Raw genomic sequence first — 18,722 nt, forward strand, 5'->3', positions numbered from 1 at the left:
CAAATAAATGTCATCTTAATCCTCATTACTTAATTTCAAAATGCTGATTTAGAATTGATCCCTTTTTTTGGGTGCAATTTTACACCAATGTTCGCTGTTAGCAGGAACAGTGATACAGACGCAAAACATCGCAAGTGAGGAAATGAGATCCTCGCTGCGAGATCTCATTCTCAATTTTCTCTGCCCCTTGGTAGTGATGTGGTGGGGCTGCCACCCTGAAATGAGGGCGGGAACCTCATTTTAATAAATTTCACTAAATTTGAATATGATGAAAGGGCTTCCTAGTCATATGTTCCTCCTCACTAAATATTCATACTTCAGTAGTGTGACACTAGTTGATGAGGTTAACAACAGCTTTTTAAGAATGTGAAGCTGTGGAAGGGAACCTGCTGGGGGTGCCAATGTAAGGCAGCGCCTGCCTATGCCAGCATGCAGTACTGGGGGTGGTCCTCTGGGATCATAATTTGGAGGTGGTTTCCATTATGTGTAATGCGGGGGGGAAGAACATGGAATGGGGGGGACCTATCATGGCAGTGGGGAGGGTTCTTCGTCCCTTTAAAGGTGGTGCCCTGATGTCTCTGGAGCAAGCCTTGTGGCTCAACAGGCTCCACCCCATCAGACTGCTGCTGTAAGCCGCGCGCGCACACACACACACACACACACACACACACACACACACACACACACACACACACACACCCCGTTTTGTCAGAGTGGGTCAAGATTTGGTCTGAACGTTTAGCAGTGCATCTGAAAGCTTTCAGTCAGAGCCTAATACTCTGACAAATATTTGGAAAATTCCATCTGTTATCACCAAATTCTACCAAACAATAATATATCATTTACCTTACTGGTTATTAAAAAATTGGAACAAGTCAGTCTTGTAATATGTGAGATCACTGAGTGCTTCCAGAATCAGCCAAACATTGATTATAAATTGACTTGGCTTCATGTGTTATTTGTCTTTCATGGCCCTATCATATTATTTTTCTCCAAGCTCCTTGAAATTTGTGCTAAATGGATGGCTGAATGTATCTTGACAATAATCTTGCCATTAATAAGTCAAGTGACAAGTTAAAGACCCATGGCTAGTTCTGGACAATTTTTTACAATTTCTTCAGATTGCCTTGCAAAACAAACTGCCTGCCTTCATTGGCACTGCTGCATAGATATAATTACAACTGATGGTGATACTTTTATTTGGTCTTGACAAAAAGTGTTATGACTTTTTTGTCAGGCTCACCTTCCCAGAGTCTGTAATATTTTGGCATGCTTCTAAAGTGTTTAGAGAAGATAATGTACCTAATCTTAAAGTGAAATTTTACAGTTGCAATTCTTTAATGCGGAAATAGGAAATTGTGGTATGTTGCCCACTTGTAATCAAATGACATTTCAAGAGATGCTTGTGAGTTTTAGAACTATATTGTATTAAGAATGTGTAAAAGTTGCATATTGTTTGAAGAGTAGAATTCATACTGAATGTGTTCGTGTATTCGACCTGTGCTGAGGATGTGATCAGGCTGAACTGTATGACCCTTCTGGAAGAATAATCTGCTGACCAGTTAAACTGATTTGGTTGTTCTGATTGAGGGGCAAGTGTTGACCAGAAAACCTCCCAGAACCACACAGATTAGTCACTTTGAGGTACAGGAAAGCTAATGGTGTCAGCATAATCATCTTTTAGGAGTGGTAAGAATTGGAGAGTATATTTTAAATAAAATTAAATCTTAACTGAATGTCACTTAGAGCGACTTAACTTGGCTTTATTCAAATGGCAGTTGTTTTGCTTGGTCAGGTTAATGAGCTGTCATTAATGGTAAAGCCAAACCAAAACTGGTGTTCATTCAGCTTGCCTCAGTTGGTACTCTTTTTGTCTCTGTGTGGTTGGTTGTGTGTTAACTTTCACTCCAGAACTTGAGCATGTATGTTATCATCAGGGATATTATTGTTGGAAACACTGTCTTTGAGTGAGGTGTTAAACCAAGATGGGCAGCACGGTGGCACAGTGGTTAACACTGCTGCTGCCTCACAGCACCAGGGACCTGGCTTCGATTCCCAGCTTGGGTCCAGTCTGTGTGGAGTCTACACATTCTCCCCATGTCTATGTGGGTTTCCTCTGGGTATCCCAGTTTTCGTCCACAGCCTGAAAGATGTGCTGATTAGTTGCATTGATCATATTAAATTCTCCCTTGGTGTACCCGAACAGGCACCGTAGTGTAGTGACTAGGAGATTTTCACAGCAACTTAATTGCAGTGTTACTGTAAGTCTACTTGTAATACTAATAAATAAACTTTAAAAAAAAACACAACTCTATTTGCCTGTTCAAATCAGTAGCTGGGAGTTTTCCTGGCCAACATTGCTCCCTCAATCAGAACAACCAAATCAGTTTAACTGGTCATTCATTTCATTACTGTCTGTGAGACTCCTCTGTCCAATTAACTGTTATGTTTGCCAGTATAACCACTGTGCTTCAGAACAAATTTATTGGTTGTGAAATGCAAACATTATTATGAGAAAGTGATGATGGGCTAATTAAGTAAATTCTTTCTTTGCAATGGCGAGTAATTTTCTGTGGTAAGAAAATTGCAATGGTTGGGAAAATCCAAGTTATGTTTGTGTGCATCGCAAAGAAACACATGCTAACTCAGTCAGTTTATTGGCATTTGGCACCAAGTCCTTCAAAGCTAAAGTTCCTGTTTCTAGCAAGTGCCACTAGTAAACATGCTGGGCAAATGCGCATAGTCGTTGAGAATTCATTATAAGTTCACAAAATACAGGAGCAGAACTATGCCATTCGGCCTATCACATCTGCTCTGCCATTCGATCATGGCTCATCACGTCTGCTCTGCCATTTGATCATGGCTGATATGCTCCTCGTCCCCATTTTCCTGCCTTCTTCCCATTGCAAGACAGTTTGTGTTTTTAAACTATATATACACGTACACAAGTCAAGAATTCTTCATCCATAAATCCGAAAATCCAGCACATCCAAATACTACAGTTTTTAAACCTCACTGACCCTGACCCAAGCCAACATGAACATTGCTGACTGCACCCAACCTTTAGGGTGGGAAGTCTGACCTGAGCTGACAAATCTCACCAGCAGCATTTAATCTTTAGTGCAGAAGTCCCGTTGTTTGTGTGCACTGTTTACCTTGCAAACCCTTTCCTGCAAGCAGAATCGCAAATGGCGCCACAGGTGGGAACTTAATACAGGTACCCATATTTATTCAGTGTTGCATCTTTCTTTTCTAGCCACTTTATTTACTTTAGACAATAGTTCACCTAGGCTTAGACTATTTTAGTACAAGTATGCCCAGTCCCGTATGTGGTATCTGAAAACCAAAATTATCCAAAGTCCAAAATGTGATCGACCCCGAGGATTTGGGATAATGGATATTTGACCTGTACTACTTTTTCTAAAAATATGACACGGTACTGCTTTATAACATTAGTCTGAAACTTAGTCCTCGCCCTTGTGCAAATCGGTGAATCCCTGCCTTACACTAATAATCAGTGTTACATACCTTTTGGTTATATTAGTTTCCATGAACCACATAGTTCTGTAATGATGCAACAGAAAGGACCTGACCTTTACAATCACCTTGTGTTTTTCCCTGTGCCTCATACATCACTATAACTTGTGTAACAACTTTACAATCATGATCCGGTGCAATTACGTTTGAAACGTTTATGCTTGCTATTGGCTTGTTCCACACGTCACTATGGGGACCATGTCGCTTTGATCCTGCAAAGCAAAACACCAGTTACAATACAAATGCTAGTTAAAGGGGGAATTCCAGCTCGGTTATCATCTTCCATCCAAATCATCTGCCTGCTACCGTGCACTGGGTTGCAGGAAGAGATTTTGGATCCATAATAAGCAATTTATGCCACTCCAAGAGAGTTCCTGACTGTCAACCTAAAAGTGTTTCCGAAACCTGAAGCAGTATTATGTATGTCTTTCATCTTGCGGTATGCATGTCGCCATGTACTCACAAATAACTTGGGAACTAAATTTGATGGCCACCCAATTCCTTCAATTATCTCAGCAATGTGCCTATGTTCAGGTTTTAGTTTATTTTGTTATTGTCACATGTGGGCCACCGTCAACACTGCAATGAAGTCACTTGTGAAAAAGTCTATGCTGTCCTGCATTTTGACCATTGGTCCTTCACTTGAATTTCACAATTGTATATACAAAAAAAACCAACCTTTTGAGATATCCTTTCCTGTAGTTAGTGATAGAGAGCAGGGCTGTTAGGTATATGGTTTCGCTCCTAGTTGTGTAGTCAGTCAGGCTTCTATCATCAGTTGATAAGTAGCTTCCCAACTGTGCACAGCCAGGAAACATGGTCAATTAGATTAGGTACTTGTAGATCCCTGCGGAATTATGCATTTACCAGTTCAACCAGTGGGAGATTTTCCTTGAATATGGTTAGAACTACTGTGTAAACAGTTTGAGGGTAATGGATATTTGACTAGTATTGCTTTTCTCTAAAAATATGGCACAGTACTGCTTTAGGACCCAGTTGGTTTACTTTTAAGTCTTTGGATTGAATCTAACCTTGGCTATTGCAAAATATTGTAGATGTTGAAAGTCCAAAATTAAAGCAGAAAATGCTAGAGTAGGTCAGGCAGCATTGGATGGAGAGAGAAATAGAGTTAATGTTTCTGCTTAGTGACCGAAATTACCTTGGATGTTAACTCTTCCTGTCCATGGGTGCTGCCTGACCTGCAGTAAACTTGGTTCCTTTTTCATTTACTTGTTTCAAGATTACATGAAATCAGTTTAGGCAAATCACAGATCAGAACTTCCCAATAACTATGGGAATTAATTTAACGTTATACATGACATTGGTTACTAAGAAATTTATTCCATTTCATGCATTTGTTTTAAAAGTTGAACTAGACTTTATTCCAAACACACTTAGGCTTAAATACAACACATTTGTCTTGCCTTTCCTGAAAATAACCAGTTTGGAAACTTCTTAAGTGTAAGGACAATCCAGCCATTCTGACACTGCTGATAAGCAGTGGCTTCTTGCATCAGTATATTTGCTGTTTGGAATATTGAATCTGCTATTGCAGGATTTTCTTGTGATTATGCAATTTGCCATTTTATTCATTGACACTGATCTATGTTTTCTTACAGAATTCCATTCGACACAACTTATCATTAAACAAATGTTTCCTGAAAGTGCCTCGGTCCAAGGATGACCCAGGCAAGGTAAATGCACAGCTTTTTTTTTGCTGCGTGGTGTGATATTGTACTTAGAACCAAATGTAGAGTCAAAGATAAACAAGCATATTTTGAACTTAAAAGAGATGTGCTGCAAATCAGTCATCTTGCCAGTATCAAAATTCTTTTCACCAATCTGATAACCACTTATGACAACCCAATTAAACAGTTTGCTGCTCGGACTATTCCCTGGTCGGTTTTTTAGGATTTCATATCAGATGGTTGGATTGATTGACAGAATTTTTCCCACCCCGGTTATTTTGTGTTCATTTAAGAAGTATTCACTTTAGCTTGAAAATATGTCATGTTTGAAAGGATAGTTACATATGACCACTAGTGCATTTCTACTTCAGAATCGTAATGTAGAAGGAGACCATTTGACCCATTGACTCTACACCGACTTTCCAGCAGATCATCCCACTCAGGCCCTATCCCCCTCGTCCCACATATTTGCCTCACTGATCCCCCCTAACCTATACATCTTAGGTCGCTAAGGGACATGGCCAATCCACTTCACCTGCACGTCTTTGGATTGTGGGAGGAAACCGGAGCACCCGGAAGAAACCCACACAGACAAGTGCCAATTCTACACAGGCACCCAAGGCTGGAATTGAACTTAGGTCCCTAGCACTACGAGGCAGCAATGCTAACCACTGTATCGTCATACTGCTCTTAAATAACAGTGACATTGTAATTATTCAACTCGTACTATTTGAGTTTTGTCATGAGTAAAATATGCCGTCGCTTCATGGGCAAAACCTGAACGTATAAGGAGATGTTAGAGTAGATGACCAGAAGCTTGGGGGTGGGGGGGATGCACACTGTCAGAATTGTGAAAATTAAGTTGAGAGTGCAGTAGGTTATAAATTTTGTTTCAGCGTGCAAGTGACATTTAAACACAATTATGCAAATAAATATTTAAATACATTTGTTGGTGAGCTTAGTATTCAGGTGAGAGATGTTAGTTCCGACAAATAGAACTCCATCTTATTTCAAGAACACTTTCAATAGGCGTTGGTTGCAAGTAAATCTTGTGATTTGTATGGTTCACCCTCAAATTCAAAAGAATATGTTCACTCCATCCAAGCGACAATTTTATTGCTATTTGATGCTGAATTTGGGCAGTTTTATACCCATCAGAAACTGTGTTAAGAATATGATTTAAGTGCCATTCATTTCAGTCAGTAGAGAGAGAAAAGACTTTCATTCCATTATTGGATTTAAACCAGCTCTCAGTTGAATGACCAAAGTCTGATGCATTGCACAATCCAGTCCCCAGTAAGTACATTTGTTAGAAACACATGGAAGTTGAGAAACCAATTATTGTTTCTTGCTCCATGTGAGCAATGGGACCAAGTAGAAGTCTATAATAGGCTCCAAGTATTGTAGAAGCTGCTCCTTTAAATTGTGTGATGTATTTCACAGCACAAAAGCAAAAATTGTTTTTCTTCAGATGGCCTTGTTTTGATATAAACACTCTGACCCAAAAGGTCAAGGCTCAAGTCCCATTCCAGACCTTGAGTATGGAACCTTGTATTACTGAAGTGGCGTTGCACTGTCAGAGATCAAGTTAGTTAAGAAATTAAATTGATGGGGCCCTAAATGTGTGTTTAGTTTTGCATAAAAGATCTCATGATGTAGTTTGAAGAAGTGCAGGCAGGTTCCCCTGGTGCCCTGGCAAATGTGACCTCAGCTAACTGCATTGAAAACAGAATATCTAGTCATTTATCTCATTATTAGTTTAGGGATCTTGCTGTGTGCTTATTAGTCATCTTATTTCCCTACCTTACAATAGTACTACATTTTAGAAATACTTGACTGGCTGTAAAGTATTCTGGAATGTGCTAATGTCACACAAGGTACTTCATGAATGCAGTTCCCCTCCCCTTACCCCTCACATTCATGTCTTTACTGGGCCAGGGTCGAATGAATGGGGAGAAAGTGCAACTTTTCATAGAGAAAAATATATCTGTTTGGAGGTGAAGAGTTTCGGCAATGCCTGAACCAGTTGCATGACCTTATTTATATTACTGCCGCTGCTCATCATAGGGGATGAGTTTTCAGATTGATATCCAAAGATTCCAAGTTGTTTGTCTTGGTTATCAGATTCCTGTCCAGCTAGACCCAGGCAACATTATGAGCATAATATGCAGTGAAATTGTCTTTAATTTTCTAGCTTTGTTAAAACACGTGTCCGAAGGGGCATCCCTGCAGTTAGTCAGTATTTCTGAGAGGTCTGTGGGAGTGTTGTTAGTACTTGCAGGGTGTGCCTGGGGATGTCGATATTTGATTTGCACGTTTGGCACTGTATCAATTTTTGTGGAGAAGAAAGATTTGAAAACAAATGTAAGATATTTGTACCAATAAAAGTTGAGATCTGAATAAACATAATTCTGTTGAGTATGTGCATGGGAGTTTCCATCTATAAACTAATACTTTCTAGTCCCAGCTCATTTAAATAGACTAAATTTGGACTTGAAACCCCATTATACTGTAATTTGAAAGGGTACGTTAGAAGCTGAGTGCAGTCTTAAATGTTTGTTGCACTAATGCCCATGATTTTGGGCAGAGTTCCTTTACAACTTGCTGAATTTGCTGCTGAGCCAAATTTGGGATGGAGTAAAAGATTTTAATCCTTTCCATTACATTTGTTCTCATTCCAATGACTTGGCTCCAATTTAAGTTATGCTTTATATTTGTAAGGATAGGTGCGTTTGAGGATACGATTCATTTAACCTGGGCCTCTTGGATTTGGCTCTTTACAGACTACTATCATTAACAACCTTACAGTGCATCTGCCCCAAGTGCCAGATCTAATGCGATTAGGACCCTGCTGTTGGTCCGTGCACTTTTTGGCAGGTGCTAATGTTTTCCTGTCGCTATCCAGAGTCTTGTTGTGTCTGACGCAATATGTCTGCCGTTACTAAGGGAGCAAACTCATTGTGTTTGTTTTAAGGAGTTTCTATTATCATCAAGGTGGGGAATCTCAGTGCCTGGAGTTGAAATAATTCCATTTCAGGCATCTATAATTAGCAACATGCACTCACGGAACAGGTAGCACATAATTAGGTGCAAAGTAAAGATCCCTATAGCTTCCAACAATATGACTCACCCTCAATCTCAGAATAATGCCTCCTACAAATTTTTTCCATACAGGTGGCCTTTGAGATTCTCGGTTAGTGTAGAATTGGGAGTCAGTTTTGTTCTTTGGGCCTTGTTCACAAGAAACACTCAATCTCAAGTTGAAATTGTCTAAATTTGCTTCCAGGTGAAGAGTTTCTCATGTTTGGGTGATGGTGTCAGGCACGTCATGTGGCCAACTGTGGCTTAATCGTTTTTCTAGATTGAGAGTTGGCAATACAGATATCCCGTGCCTTTGGCCAGGTTGAATCAGACAACGTAGGATCTCTGTGCAACTGATGTCTAGTTACTTGGCTTTGAGATTGAAAACACAGGAGCTCCATGGAATAATACAGTGGACAAGGAGGCCGTTTAGCCATTGTGTGTGTAACTGTTCTAAGAAGAAGGGTAGCCATTTTGCAGCTCAAGTGCCAACCATGTCTCAGTTGACAGAAGCTTGACTTCGAGGCAACGGTTGAGGTTTGTAATCCTTTTTCAGGACTCGCTGTTATTCCATTGCAATACTGAGGGAGTGCTACGTTAAGTGCCGACTTTTAGATGACATTAAACCAGGCGCCATCTGCTTACTCAGATGGATATAAAATATCACATGGCACTATTTTCAAGAAGACCGGGGAAGTTAATCCCAGTGACCTGGCCAATAATTATCAACATTATCATCACAAAACTCGTTGGAGTTTAGAAGGCTGAAGGGGGGGATCTTGTAGAGACTTACAAGATAATGAAGGGACTAGATAGGGTAGAGGTAGAGAGATTCTTTCCGCTTAGAAAGAAAACCAGGACTAGAGGGCACAGCTTCAAAATAAGGGGGAGGGGCAGTTTAGAACAGAGTTGAGGAGGAACTTCTTCACTCAAAGGGTGGTGAATCTCTGGAATTCTTTGCCCATTGAAGTGGTAGAGGCTACCTCGTTGAATATGTTTAAGTCACGAGTAGATAGATTTCTGATAGATAAGGGAATTAAGGGTTATGGGGAGCAGGCGGGAAGGTGGAACTGATCCACTTCAGATCAGCCATGATCTTATTGAATGGCGGGGCAGGCTTGAAGGGCTAGACGGCCTACTTCTAGAGGGTTAACTAGTCACTATCGCATTGCTGTTTCTGGGCTCGAAATATGTGCAAATTGCCTGTCCCGTTTCCTACTTAAATCTTCTCCTAACTTTCAGTGTTCTGGTTAAAAAAAAAGCCCCTTGTAGTTAAAGCCTTTCCCTTGGTATCATCTGTTTATATCTGTCATCATAGAGTCCATACAGTGCTGAAGGAAGCCATTCGGCTCATCAACTCTGCACTGACTACAATCCCACCCAGGCCCTATCCCTGTAACCCCACATATTTACCCTGCTAAACCTCCTGATGCTAGGTGGCAATTCAGCATGGCCAATCCACCTGACCCACACATCTTTGGACTGAGAGGAAACCAGAGCACCCAGAGAAAATCCATGCAGACATGGGGAAGAATGTGCAAACTACACGCAGACAGTCACCCAAGCCAGGAATTGAACCTGGGTCCCTGGCGCTGTAAGGTAGCAGTGCTAACACTGTGCCACTGTGCTGCCCATTCAAGTTTTTTAAAGAAGTTTATTTATTAGTGTCACAAGTAGGTTTACATTAATGCTGTAATGAACTCGTTGTGAAAATCCCTGAGTCGCCATACTCTGCTGCCTCTTCGGGTTTGCTGAGGGAGAATTTAGAACGGCCAATGCACCTAACCAGCACGTCTTTCAGACTGAGAGGAAACCAGAGCACCTGGAGGAAACCCATGCAAATATGGAGAATACGTGCAAATTCCACGCAGACCGTGACCCAAGTGGGGAATCAAACCTGGGTCCCTGGCACTATGAAGCAGCAGTGCTAACCACTGTGCCACCATGCTGCTCTTCTATGTCTGCCTCCTGGATTTGATAGTATTCTAAAAGAGAACACGAACTATGGTCTAACCATTGACTTGTGAAAATAAATACTTGCATTTATAAAGCACTTTACAAGACCACTAGATGCCTCAAAGCATTTACAGCCAATTAAGCACTTGAGGTGCAGCCACTGCTGTAGTGTAGGAAAATCAGTAGCACAATTTGTGCATAGAAAGCTCTCACAAAACTTCCACAAACAGTAATGTGGTATCCATAGAATGGTTACGGCACAGGAGGAGGCCATTTGGACTCTTGCGTCTTTCTTGGCTTTCTGGAAGAGAAATCAGCTAGTCCCACTCTTCTGCTTTTCTCTATGGCCCTGCAAATCTTATCACTTTGGATAATTATCAGACTCTCTTTTGAAGGCCTCAGTTGAATCCTCCTCTATCACGCTTCGAGGTAAAGTCTTCCAGATCCTACCTGTGCCCCGGGTAAAAATGTTGTTGTTCTTGTCATTTTTGCTTCTTTTGCCAGCCACCTTAATTCAAGTGTCCCCTTGTTCTGGATTCTTCTGCAATGGGAAGAACTTCTCCCTGTCTACTCTGTCCAGAACCCTGAATAGTTTGAAAATCTCTACCAAATCTTTTCCTTGGAGAACAGCATCAGCTTCTCCAATCCATTCAGACAGCTAGAATTTTTACCTCTCAATGAGTTTTCAGCATCTCCCTCCTTGGTAAAGGCAGAGACAAAGAATTCATTTAGTGCCACAGCCATGTCCCCTGCCTTCATGTATAAATCCCCATTTGGTCACTAATCTCTCCCATTCTTCTGCTTGCCATCCTTTAACTATCTATGTGCCTATACAAGACATTTGGATTCTCTTCTATATCAGCTACTAGTCTCCCCTCATGCTCTGTTTTTGCTTCTCTTATTTTTCTTTAAACTTCACCTTTGAACTGTGTTCAACCTGGTTTTTGATTGCCTTATTCACCTGGTTCTGGATCACTTCTTGTCCTTTTTCAAACCGAACCTAAACTGTATGATGCAATGACCATTGATCCCTGTATGTTCTCCTACTGACGCTTGACCCACTTAATTCCCCAGAGTCAGATCCAGTTATGCCTCATATTTTGTTGGATTAAAGAAACATACTGATCTAGAAAATTCTCCGAAATTCACTTCATAAACTATTCCTCCTCTCTGCTGTTTGCACTATTACTATCCCAGCCTGTGCTAGGATAAGTAAGATTTCCCGTTATAACTACTCTATATAGTTTTTGCACTTATCTGCAATTTCCTTACGGATTTGTTACTCTACATCTTTTCCCTAATCCCAATATTGGGCAGCCCAGTGGCACAGCAGTTAGCACTGCTGCCTCACAGCACCAAGGACCTTGATTCAATTTCAGCCTCAGGTCGTTCTGTGGAGTTTCTTCATTCTACCTTAGTTTGCATGGGTTTCCCCTGGATGTTCTAGTATCTTCCCACAGTCCAAAAATGTGCAGGTTAAGTTGATTGGCCATGCTAAATTGTCCCTTAGTGTCAGGGTAAATACATGGGTTTGCAGGGATCGGGCCTGGATGGAATTGTTGTCGGTGTGGGCTCGATGGGCCAAATGGCCTCTTTCTGCACAGAGGGATTCTATGATTTTATATGGTAGCCGATAGAATCCACCCAGTAGCTTAATGGTACTTCAATTGTTTCTTGGCTCTAACCTGGATCCTAGAGTCTAGAATATTCTCTCCTTCCAACACTAGAATGTTTTCCTTAGTTGGTACTACTATCCTGCCTCCTTTCTTCCCTGAGCCTGCATCTCGCCAATCTTAACTTTTACACTCTGCACATGCACTTACATGCACAGTAAAATTAATTTAGTTTAGGCTTATTGTGTTCTCTCTTGTGCAGAATGCCATCGTGCTCTTGCGCGATAGTTCTCTTCCAATTTTCTGTGTTACTTGTTCTTCACTAACATTTCCTGGTTCCCACGCCGCTGTCACGTAAGTTTAAACCTTCCCCAATAGCACTAGCAAATATAACTCACTAGGATATTGGTCCCACATTTGTCCAATTCATCTACCATGAAACAGCACTAATTTTGGATTTGTTCAATAGTCTCTCTTAAAATTAAAAAGAACCAACAAGGTGTAAAGAACAGAGATGAATAGGGAACAAAAACAGAAAAGTATTTTTCATTTTTTGTAGAATTAATTCTTTATCATGGAAGATGGTGCAAAGCGTTAACTATTACTGTACCAGTTAACATTCACTTCACCAGATACAAGTCCTTTCTCCAGTACGTTTCTCCTCAGCCATGCACATCTGTTCTATCCTCCTACTTCTATGCTGATCTGTGGTAATGGAAGTAATGATGTGGAGATGCTAGTGTTGGACTGGGGTAAAGACAGTAAGAAGTCTCACAACACTAGATTAAAGTCCAACAGGTTTATTTGGTCACAAACGCCACTAGCTTTCAGAGCACTGCTCCATCGTCAGGTAAGTGGGAGAACTTCCACTTACCTGACAAAGGAACAGCATTCCGAACTTTTCTTACTGTAATGGAAGTAATCCAGAGGTAACTGCCTTTTAAGGTCACACTTGCTCATTTCTTTCCTAGGCCTCTAAATTTTGCCTTCAGGACTTCATCCCTTTTCATTGATACAGACTTCACCAGATAATGATCAGATTGAGATTGATTGAGGGTGAATATAGGCTAGGGCACAGGCACTATCTCCTCTGTACTTCGTATGCCACGGGAATCTTTTATGCACCTGAAAGAGATGGTACATTCTTAGTTTAGCATCTCACTTGAAAACCTTGATTTTGTGCTCAACTCCTGGAGTGGATTTGAACCTGAAACCTACTGATTCCAAGGTGAGAATGCTACCAACTGAGCCACAGCTGACACTTGTCGTTTAATATTTCTTTGTTTTTGTACCCTGCCTCTCCTGATAAAACCTAGGATGTGTTCTCAATTTATTGTCACGCTTCTGAACATATAAATCTTCTCTCTCATTCGGTGCTCATAATACTCATATTCCTCACCCCCAGTGTAACATCTCATCATTCTTGTATTTAATTTTGTAATGTGTCCAATTAAATAAACTATCTGTGATTCTTACCAGTTGTTTTCAGTTTCCTCCACTCTATTTTGTCTTAGATGGATTTTGATTTTGTGCCCCCCATACCCATTTGCACATTGATAATATGAAGAGGGTTGACTGGAATACATATCCCAGGGATACACTATTATTTTCACTCTTTAATCCAAAAAGATCCATTAACCATGAGTCTCTGTTTGCTGCCCTTTAGCCACAGCTCCTTTATTACAAAACATCTTAATTTTGTGTGACACAAAATCAGCATCTGATGGATTTAACTTATCAATGCACTCTTGTTATTTTCAAGCCCTTTTCACATCTGTGCTGAATTACCCCTTGTCTTTAATGTTATCTGGTATTATGACTTTTAGAGCTCACTAAATGATCTGTAATACCTGGTTTAAGCCCTTCCCTTTTTGGAATGACTTCATTTGCGAGGAGGTTTGTAAGTTTTGCTCCGAGCCAGTGCTATTTTTGCTATTTTCCCCCTCTACTGGAGTGTTTTCTTTTAATTTCTTTAGCTATTTCATTTTACTTTGCATTAGCAGCCCTCGATTTGACTGGTTCATTTTGTAATACTCATTTTACTTTAATTGCTATACCAACCACAGGAGCACTAGTTTTTACTGCACCACTACTTGTAGGGAATCTCTTATCTGTATAATTCAAATGTAAAATGATTAAGTCCCATTGTATGTCAGTTAGAAAACATATCTTTCAACAACTCCTCTTACAATTTAATGGAGAATCTTCCATCCTAAAGCTTTGTAATTAAGTTAGCTCCCATTGTTGCTGAATCTGCTCAATTTGTGCCATGGGAACATTTGGCAACAGTGGGATAAAGTGTGCACTTGCTTATGTACAATTACTCAAAGTTGCATACATGACTAAATCAACTATGCACATAAATCATGTACACATCAACTTAATCAGGATCAAATGTTGCAACTTTTATAGGACAGCAGGTGTTATTTAGCATTGCTGCTAGTAATACTTTCCATTGACAGCTCTCAGTAAAGTTTCCACGCCTAGATGATTTCTTTATCTACTGATTAACTCTCCATGATGTTAACACCTTAATACTTCAGAATGCTCACTCATGATGCCACACAACTTACCTGCAACTAAAATCCTCTCTCCAAAATAAACTGAAAATATTGTGTCAAATATACAGAAAACTGAAACTATTTGATTAAGTACCCACTGATTGCTGGGGAGGAAGGTGGAATATTTTTCCTGAGAATAGTCTAATTTCACCATACTTATGCAGATGTTGACCTTTAATGTATCCCCAAGATTGAAAGTGTCTTTCCACTAATGACTCGAACAATAGTCCAAACAATAATGATGATAATCCTGTAATACTTTTCTGCTTAACTCTAAAATTATTCCTCTTGAAGGAATGTAATCTCCATATTACTTTTACAGTACAAACAGAAAATGCTGGATAAACTCAACAGGTGTGGCAGCATCTGTGCGAGAAAAGGAGTTAACGTTTAGGCGCTCTGAAATGTTAAGTGTTTCTCTCTACAGATGCTACCAGACCTGTTAAATTCATGTGGCAGTTTGTGTTCTTATTTCAGATTTTCAGCATCCACAATATTTTGCTTTTATTACTCTATATACCTTTCTCAACCTTATTGAACGTATGGCTGATCTGCTATAAATTTCACTGACTTTTGAGTAGAAATGTAGAGACGTTGTCATTATTTTTACAGCAATAGGCAGCTATAATCATATGGCAGATTCATTGACCCTTTAATGCTTCAATCAAGCCACTTTCAGTGGAGTGAGATCTGTGTTTTCACAGCTTTACTGTTGTATAGAAGCATCATGCGATAATGTTGCTGAGAGCACTCCTAAGGACGTGACTACTCGAGGAAATTGTCACATTTTGGGATTACTAGATTTACGCAGAAAGGAATTCAAAAGATTACATTTGGATCACACGTCTCTTATACCCATGGTTTGGGAAGTCCCTCAGCCTGAATGGTCGGCAGTGGTTGTTTGGCAACCTTTGGTTGTGAACAGTCATAAAACATAGAAAAAAGCGCACGCTGACAGTCAGTTTCTAAACAGAAAGCTACTTGGACTCTTAGAATGTAAGAGTTAGAATTCTTTGCCCAACAAGGGGAGCAATTACAGTGGGAAAGTTTATTGCTGCCTGTTGATTGATTTATTTCTGGCCGAGACTTACAAAACACCAGTGACCTCATGTTAAGAGATGCACCTTGTTACATCTCCTCGATTATGCTATTAGGTAAGTAGATAGTTGGCATTGTGAGCCAGCTCTGGAATAAGGGACATGGGATCCATTTATGGAAATGAGCGATGCCACTGAACATGAAGATGTCCATAGCAACTCAAATTTCAAACATTTGCGCTGAGTTCTTGTTTGTTCAAAGACAAGACGCGGTATTATGAACAGAGAATTCCATTGACTGGTGCATCAATTGTAGATGCGTGTAGTTGTCATAGAGAGTAATGTCCTGATCAATGTGCTGCCCACTACTGTGCTGTTCTATTTTAGGGTTCATACTGGGCCATTGACACTAATCCAAAGGAGGATACACTGCCCACTCGGCCAAAGAAGAGGCCGCGATCGGGAGAAAGGGTAGGTCTAAATCTTTTTATCTGCTTATGAAATTACAATCAGATTGTAAGAAATGATCATTAAGGATTTTTTGTTTTGCAGTGGAGTACCTTAAGGTTGTAATGTGGTCGTACGTCAAGGTTGTAATGTAGTACGTCATGAACTGTAAACACATGGCTTTATGCCTGATTGCTCACAGAGAAATGTCTCTGTTTCGTATGACAATGGCTCCAGTATTTATCTGTTGCTTTGGTTTTGGAACTTTTTAACCTTCAGAATGTTCTACCTGAAGCCCACACTCCCAAATCACTCTGGTTAGGTAGACTGAGCAATTTCTTAAAGATACCTATTATACCAAAGGGTAAATCACATTTATGTGCTTCACAAGAAAAGCTTATATTATTTGGATCATCTATTGTTGTCCTCCTAGTCTTTAACCCTAAGCTCTTTCTAAAACTCCTTAATTATGAGAAATTAGAAAACATGAAAATAGAATAAATGAAGGAAATTTTCATTGTAACTGAAATGTGGATTAATATTGGTGGAAAAGGCAAATGTAGCGAATTTATGGCCTTCAAGGGCTCATTGTTGCCACTCATCTGATCACACCAACATCCGCAATTCAAATTTACTGCCTTAGTCCTAGCAAGACATATTGATCTTTGACTTGTGGTGTCTGTAGTTTTTTTAATACTGTGATTTTAGTTCTGCCTCATTAAAACTACGTGAACTCACCTTTGCTCACCTTTACGAGCATGTCTGCTGTTCGTCAAGGAAAGCATTATATTTTTAATTTATCAACTTGCTGTCAGTACTGCAGTATTAATCTGTCACCAACACTGATAAATTGTGATTTAGTTACATTTGAACCATCAAAGTCCAAGAGAGTGAGCAGCAGTTTTATAAGTATTTGCCTGTTGTACCTGTTTCCGAAATAATTTCAACAGTGACTAGTAATTAACATGGAGATTCATAACAATAATGGGTACCTGCAAATTCAAGCTGGTGTATTGGATGATCAAAGGCTGCAAAAGCAATGGACATCTTTACACTAATGTGTGGAGACAGGAGGGGCTATGAACAAATTTTATGTCTATTCTGGGTCCTGACTCAATTCTTAATATGTTTGGACTTCCCAGTAGGCATAATTAGGATTATGACTTTATTTTGGTTGGGGTGAATGGGGGTGCGGTGTGACAAAATGGCATTCTATAATTATTTTAGGCCTCCAAATATAAATTGTATGAGTGTCCCTGTGCTCTGCTGCTTTGTTACAGGCCTCAACGCCCTACAGTCTGGACTCTGAGCCTTTAGGAATGGACTGCATCATCTCTGGAAGTGCCTCTCCGACCTTGGCAATCAACACTGTGACTAACAAAGTACTGTTCCTTTAATTCTACCTTCTTGTCACTGTTTGTAGCTTTGGTTTAATGCTTATAACAGCAAGAAATCAAATTTCCTGTGAACCATACAATAGTGATAGCAATTACTGAAACCTATTTAAGAAGAATTTTTAGATCTAATTGTTTTATCCTTTTCTAAACCACAGTTGGGTAAGGATTAGTCATTTTTAATTTACTTTTTTTTCCTAATTTGAGAGTGCACTGCTAAATTAGCACAAACTTGTGTTAAAACAGTTTATAATGGAACAAAGTAATTTGCATGTTGAAAGGTACCTTTGTCCATTGTAGTGTCTCTCTCAAATGATTTGGCAGGTGTAACCAGTAATCAGCTTGAAAGTAACAATAAAGGATGCTTCTGAATTTTTTCATTACCCACATTTCCCAGCCTCCATTCAACATTTCCCCTGATGTCACAACAGTGATTGAGAATCCCAGTGGGGAAGCTAGTTTATGCCTTGCCAGTCCCTGGGATGGCACATTGTACCATCCTGAATTAATGCTTTTAATCCTGTTTGCATCTTGCCAAGAATCAGTAGATTCAGTGCGAAGATGCTGCACGGAACAGGGAGAATTCCTTCTGTGTGCATGCTGCTGATAAAATTCAGTTCTAGTTTATAGATCTTAGACCAGAAGCGTTTTTAAATATATGTTGCTCATTGACGTGAGGAATATTAGTGCTATGTAATAGCCAACTTTGATACCTCTGATGTGTCTCTCATCTAGGAACAGCAGTAATAAATGCTGAATAATATTTTTCCATTCTACCCTCGCAATGTGTTTTAGCTTGAAACTCAAAACTGATCTTTTTTCCCCCGTTTTCCATGCCAGCCCATCTAGTAATCTTTTCTGAGTGACAAATTAAAGCATGTATTTTAGCTATAGGCCTGCTAGAAGCTAGACTGAGACTATCAAAATCTATTTCATTTTATATTCTCAGCTAACAAACAGGGGTTCTCAGACCACAACTTTGGGCTGAACGTGACCCATGTGTCTAGCCTACTTGCCCAGAGGAACTTTTAAAAAATGCTGAGTTTTTCATTTGCTTTGTCGAGATGCCTCAAATGAATCAGCAAATGACTTAGTTGAACTGTACAGGCACTGCCATAACTTCAATCACCTAACTGATCTTTATTAAATTTGCTGAACTGAAAATCAGAATACTCTGTTTGTAAAGAGGAACCCTTCTGTTGGAGATAATGGACTGCATACTGTTGAATCCCTCTTTCACACGCAGGATAGCCCTGCTCTAAAATGTTGAAAGGCAACAAGCATGACCCAAGAAATGTTCGCATAATTGGCTTTCGTTTAAGGGATGTTTATCTTCTTAGATTATTTTTGAGTTTTAAACACATTTGCCAGTCAGGCTTGTGCCTGCACTGTTATTGGGGGATATTAA

At 39.9% G+C, this 18,722-nt stretch overlaps 1 protein-coding gene across 7 annotated transcripts in view; it reads left to right on the forward strand.

The window, feature by feature from the left end:
• Positions 1-18,722, forward strand: part of foxj3 (forkhead box J3) — a 126,515-nt gene that overhangs the window by 56,926 nt on the left and 50,867 nt on the right. For all 7 annotated transcript variants that reach the window (XM_080215495.1, XM_080215498.1, XM_080215499.1 and 4 more), the window contains exons 3-5: positions 5,157-5,231; positions 15,861-15,944; positions 17,201-17,302. In XM_080215495.1, the coding sequence (XP_080071621.1) occupies positions 5,157-5,231; positions 15,861-15,944; positions 17,201-17,302 (261 nt within the window). The remainder of the gene's footprint in view (positions 1-5,156; positions 5,232-15,860; positions 15,945-17,200; positions 17,303-18,722) is intronic.

This window comes from Carcharhinus amblyrhynchos, chromosome 30 (genome assembly GCF_965287045.1).
Source record: "Carcharhinus amblyrhynchos chromosome 30, sCarAmb.v2.hapA, whole genome shotgun sequence".
Taxonomy (NCBI): domain Eukaryota; kingdom Metazoa; phylum Chordata; class Chondrichthyes; order Carcharhiniformes; family Carcharhinidae; genus Carcharhinus; species Carcharhinus amblyrhynchos.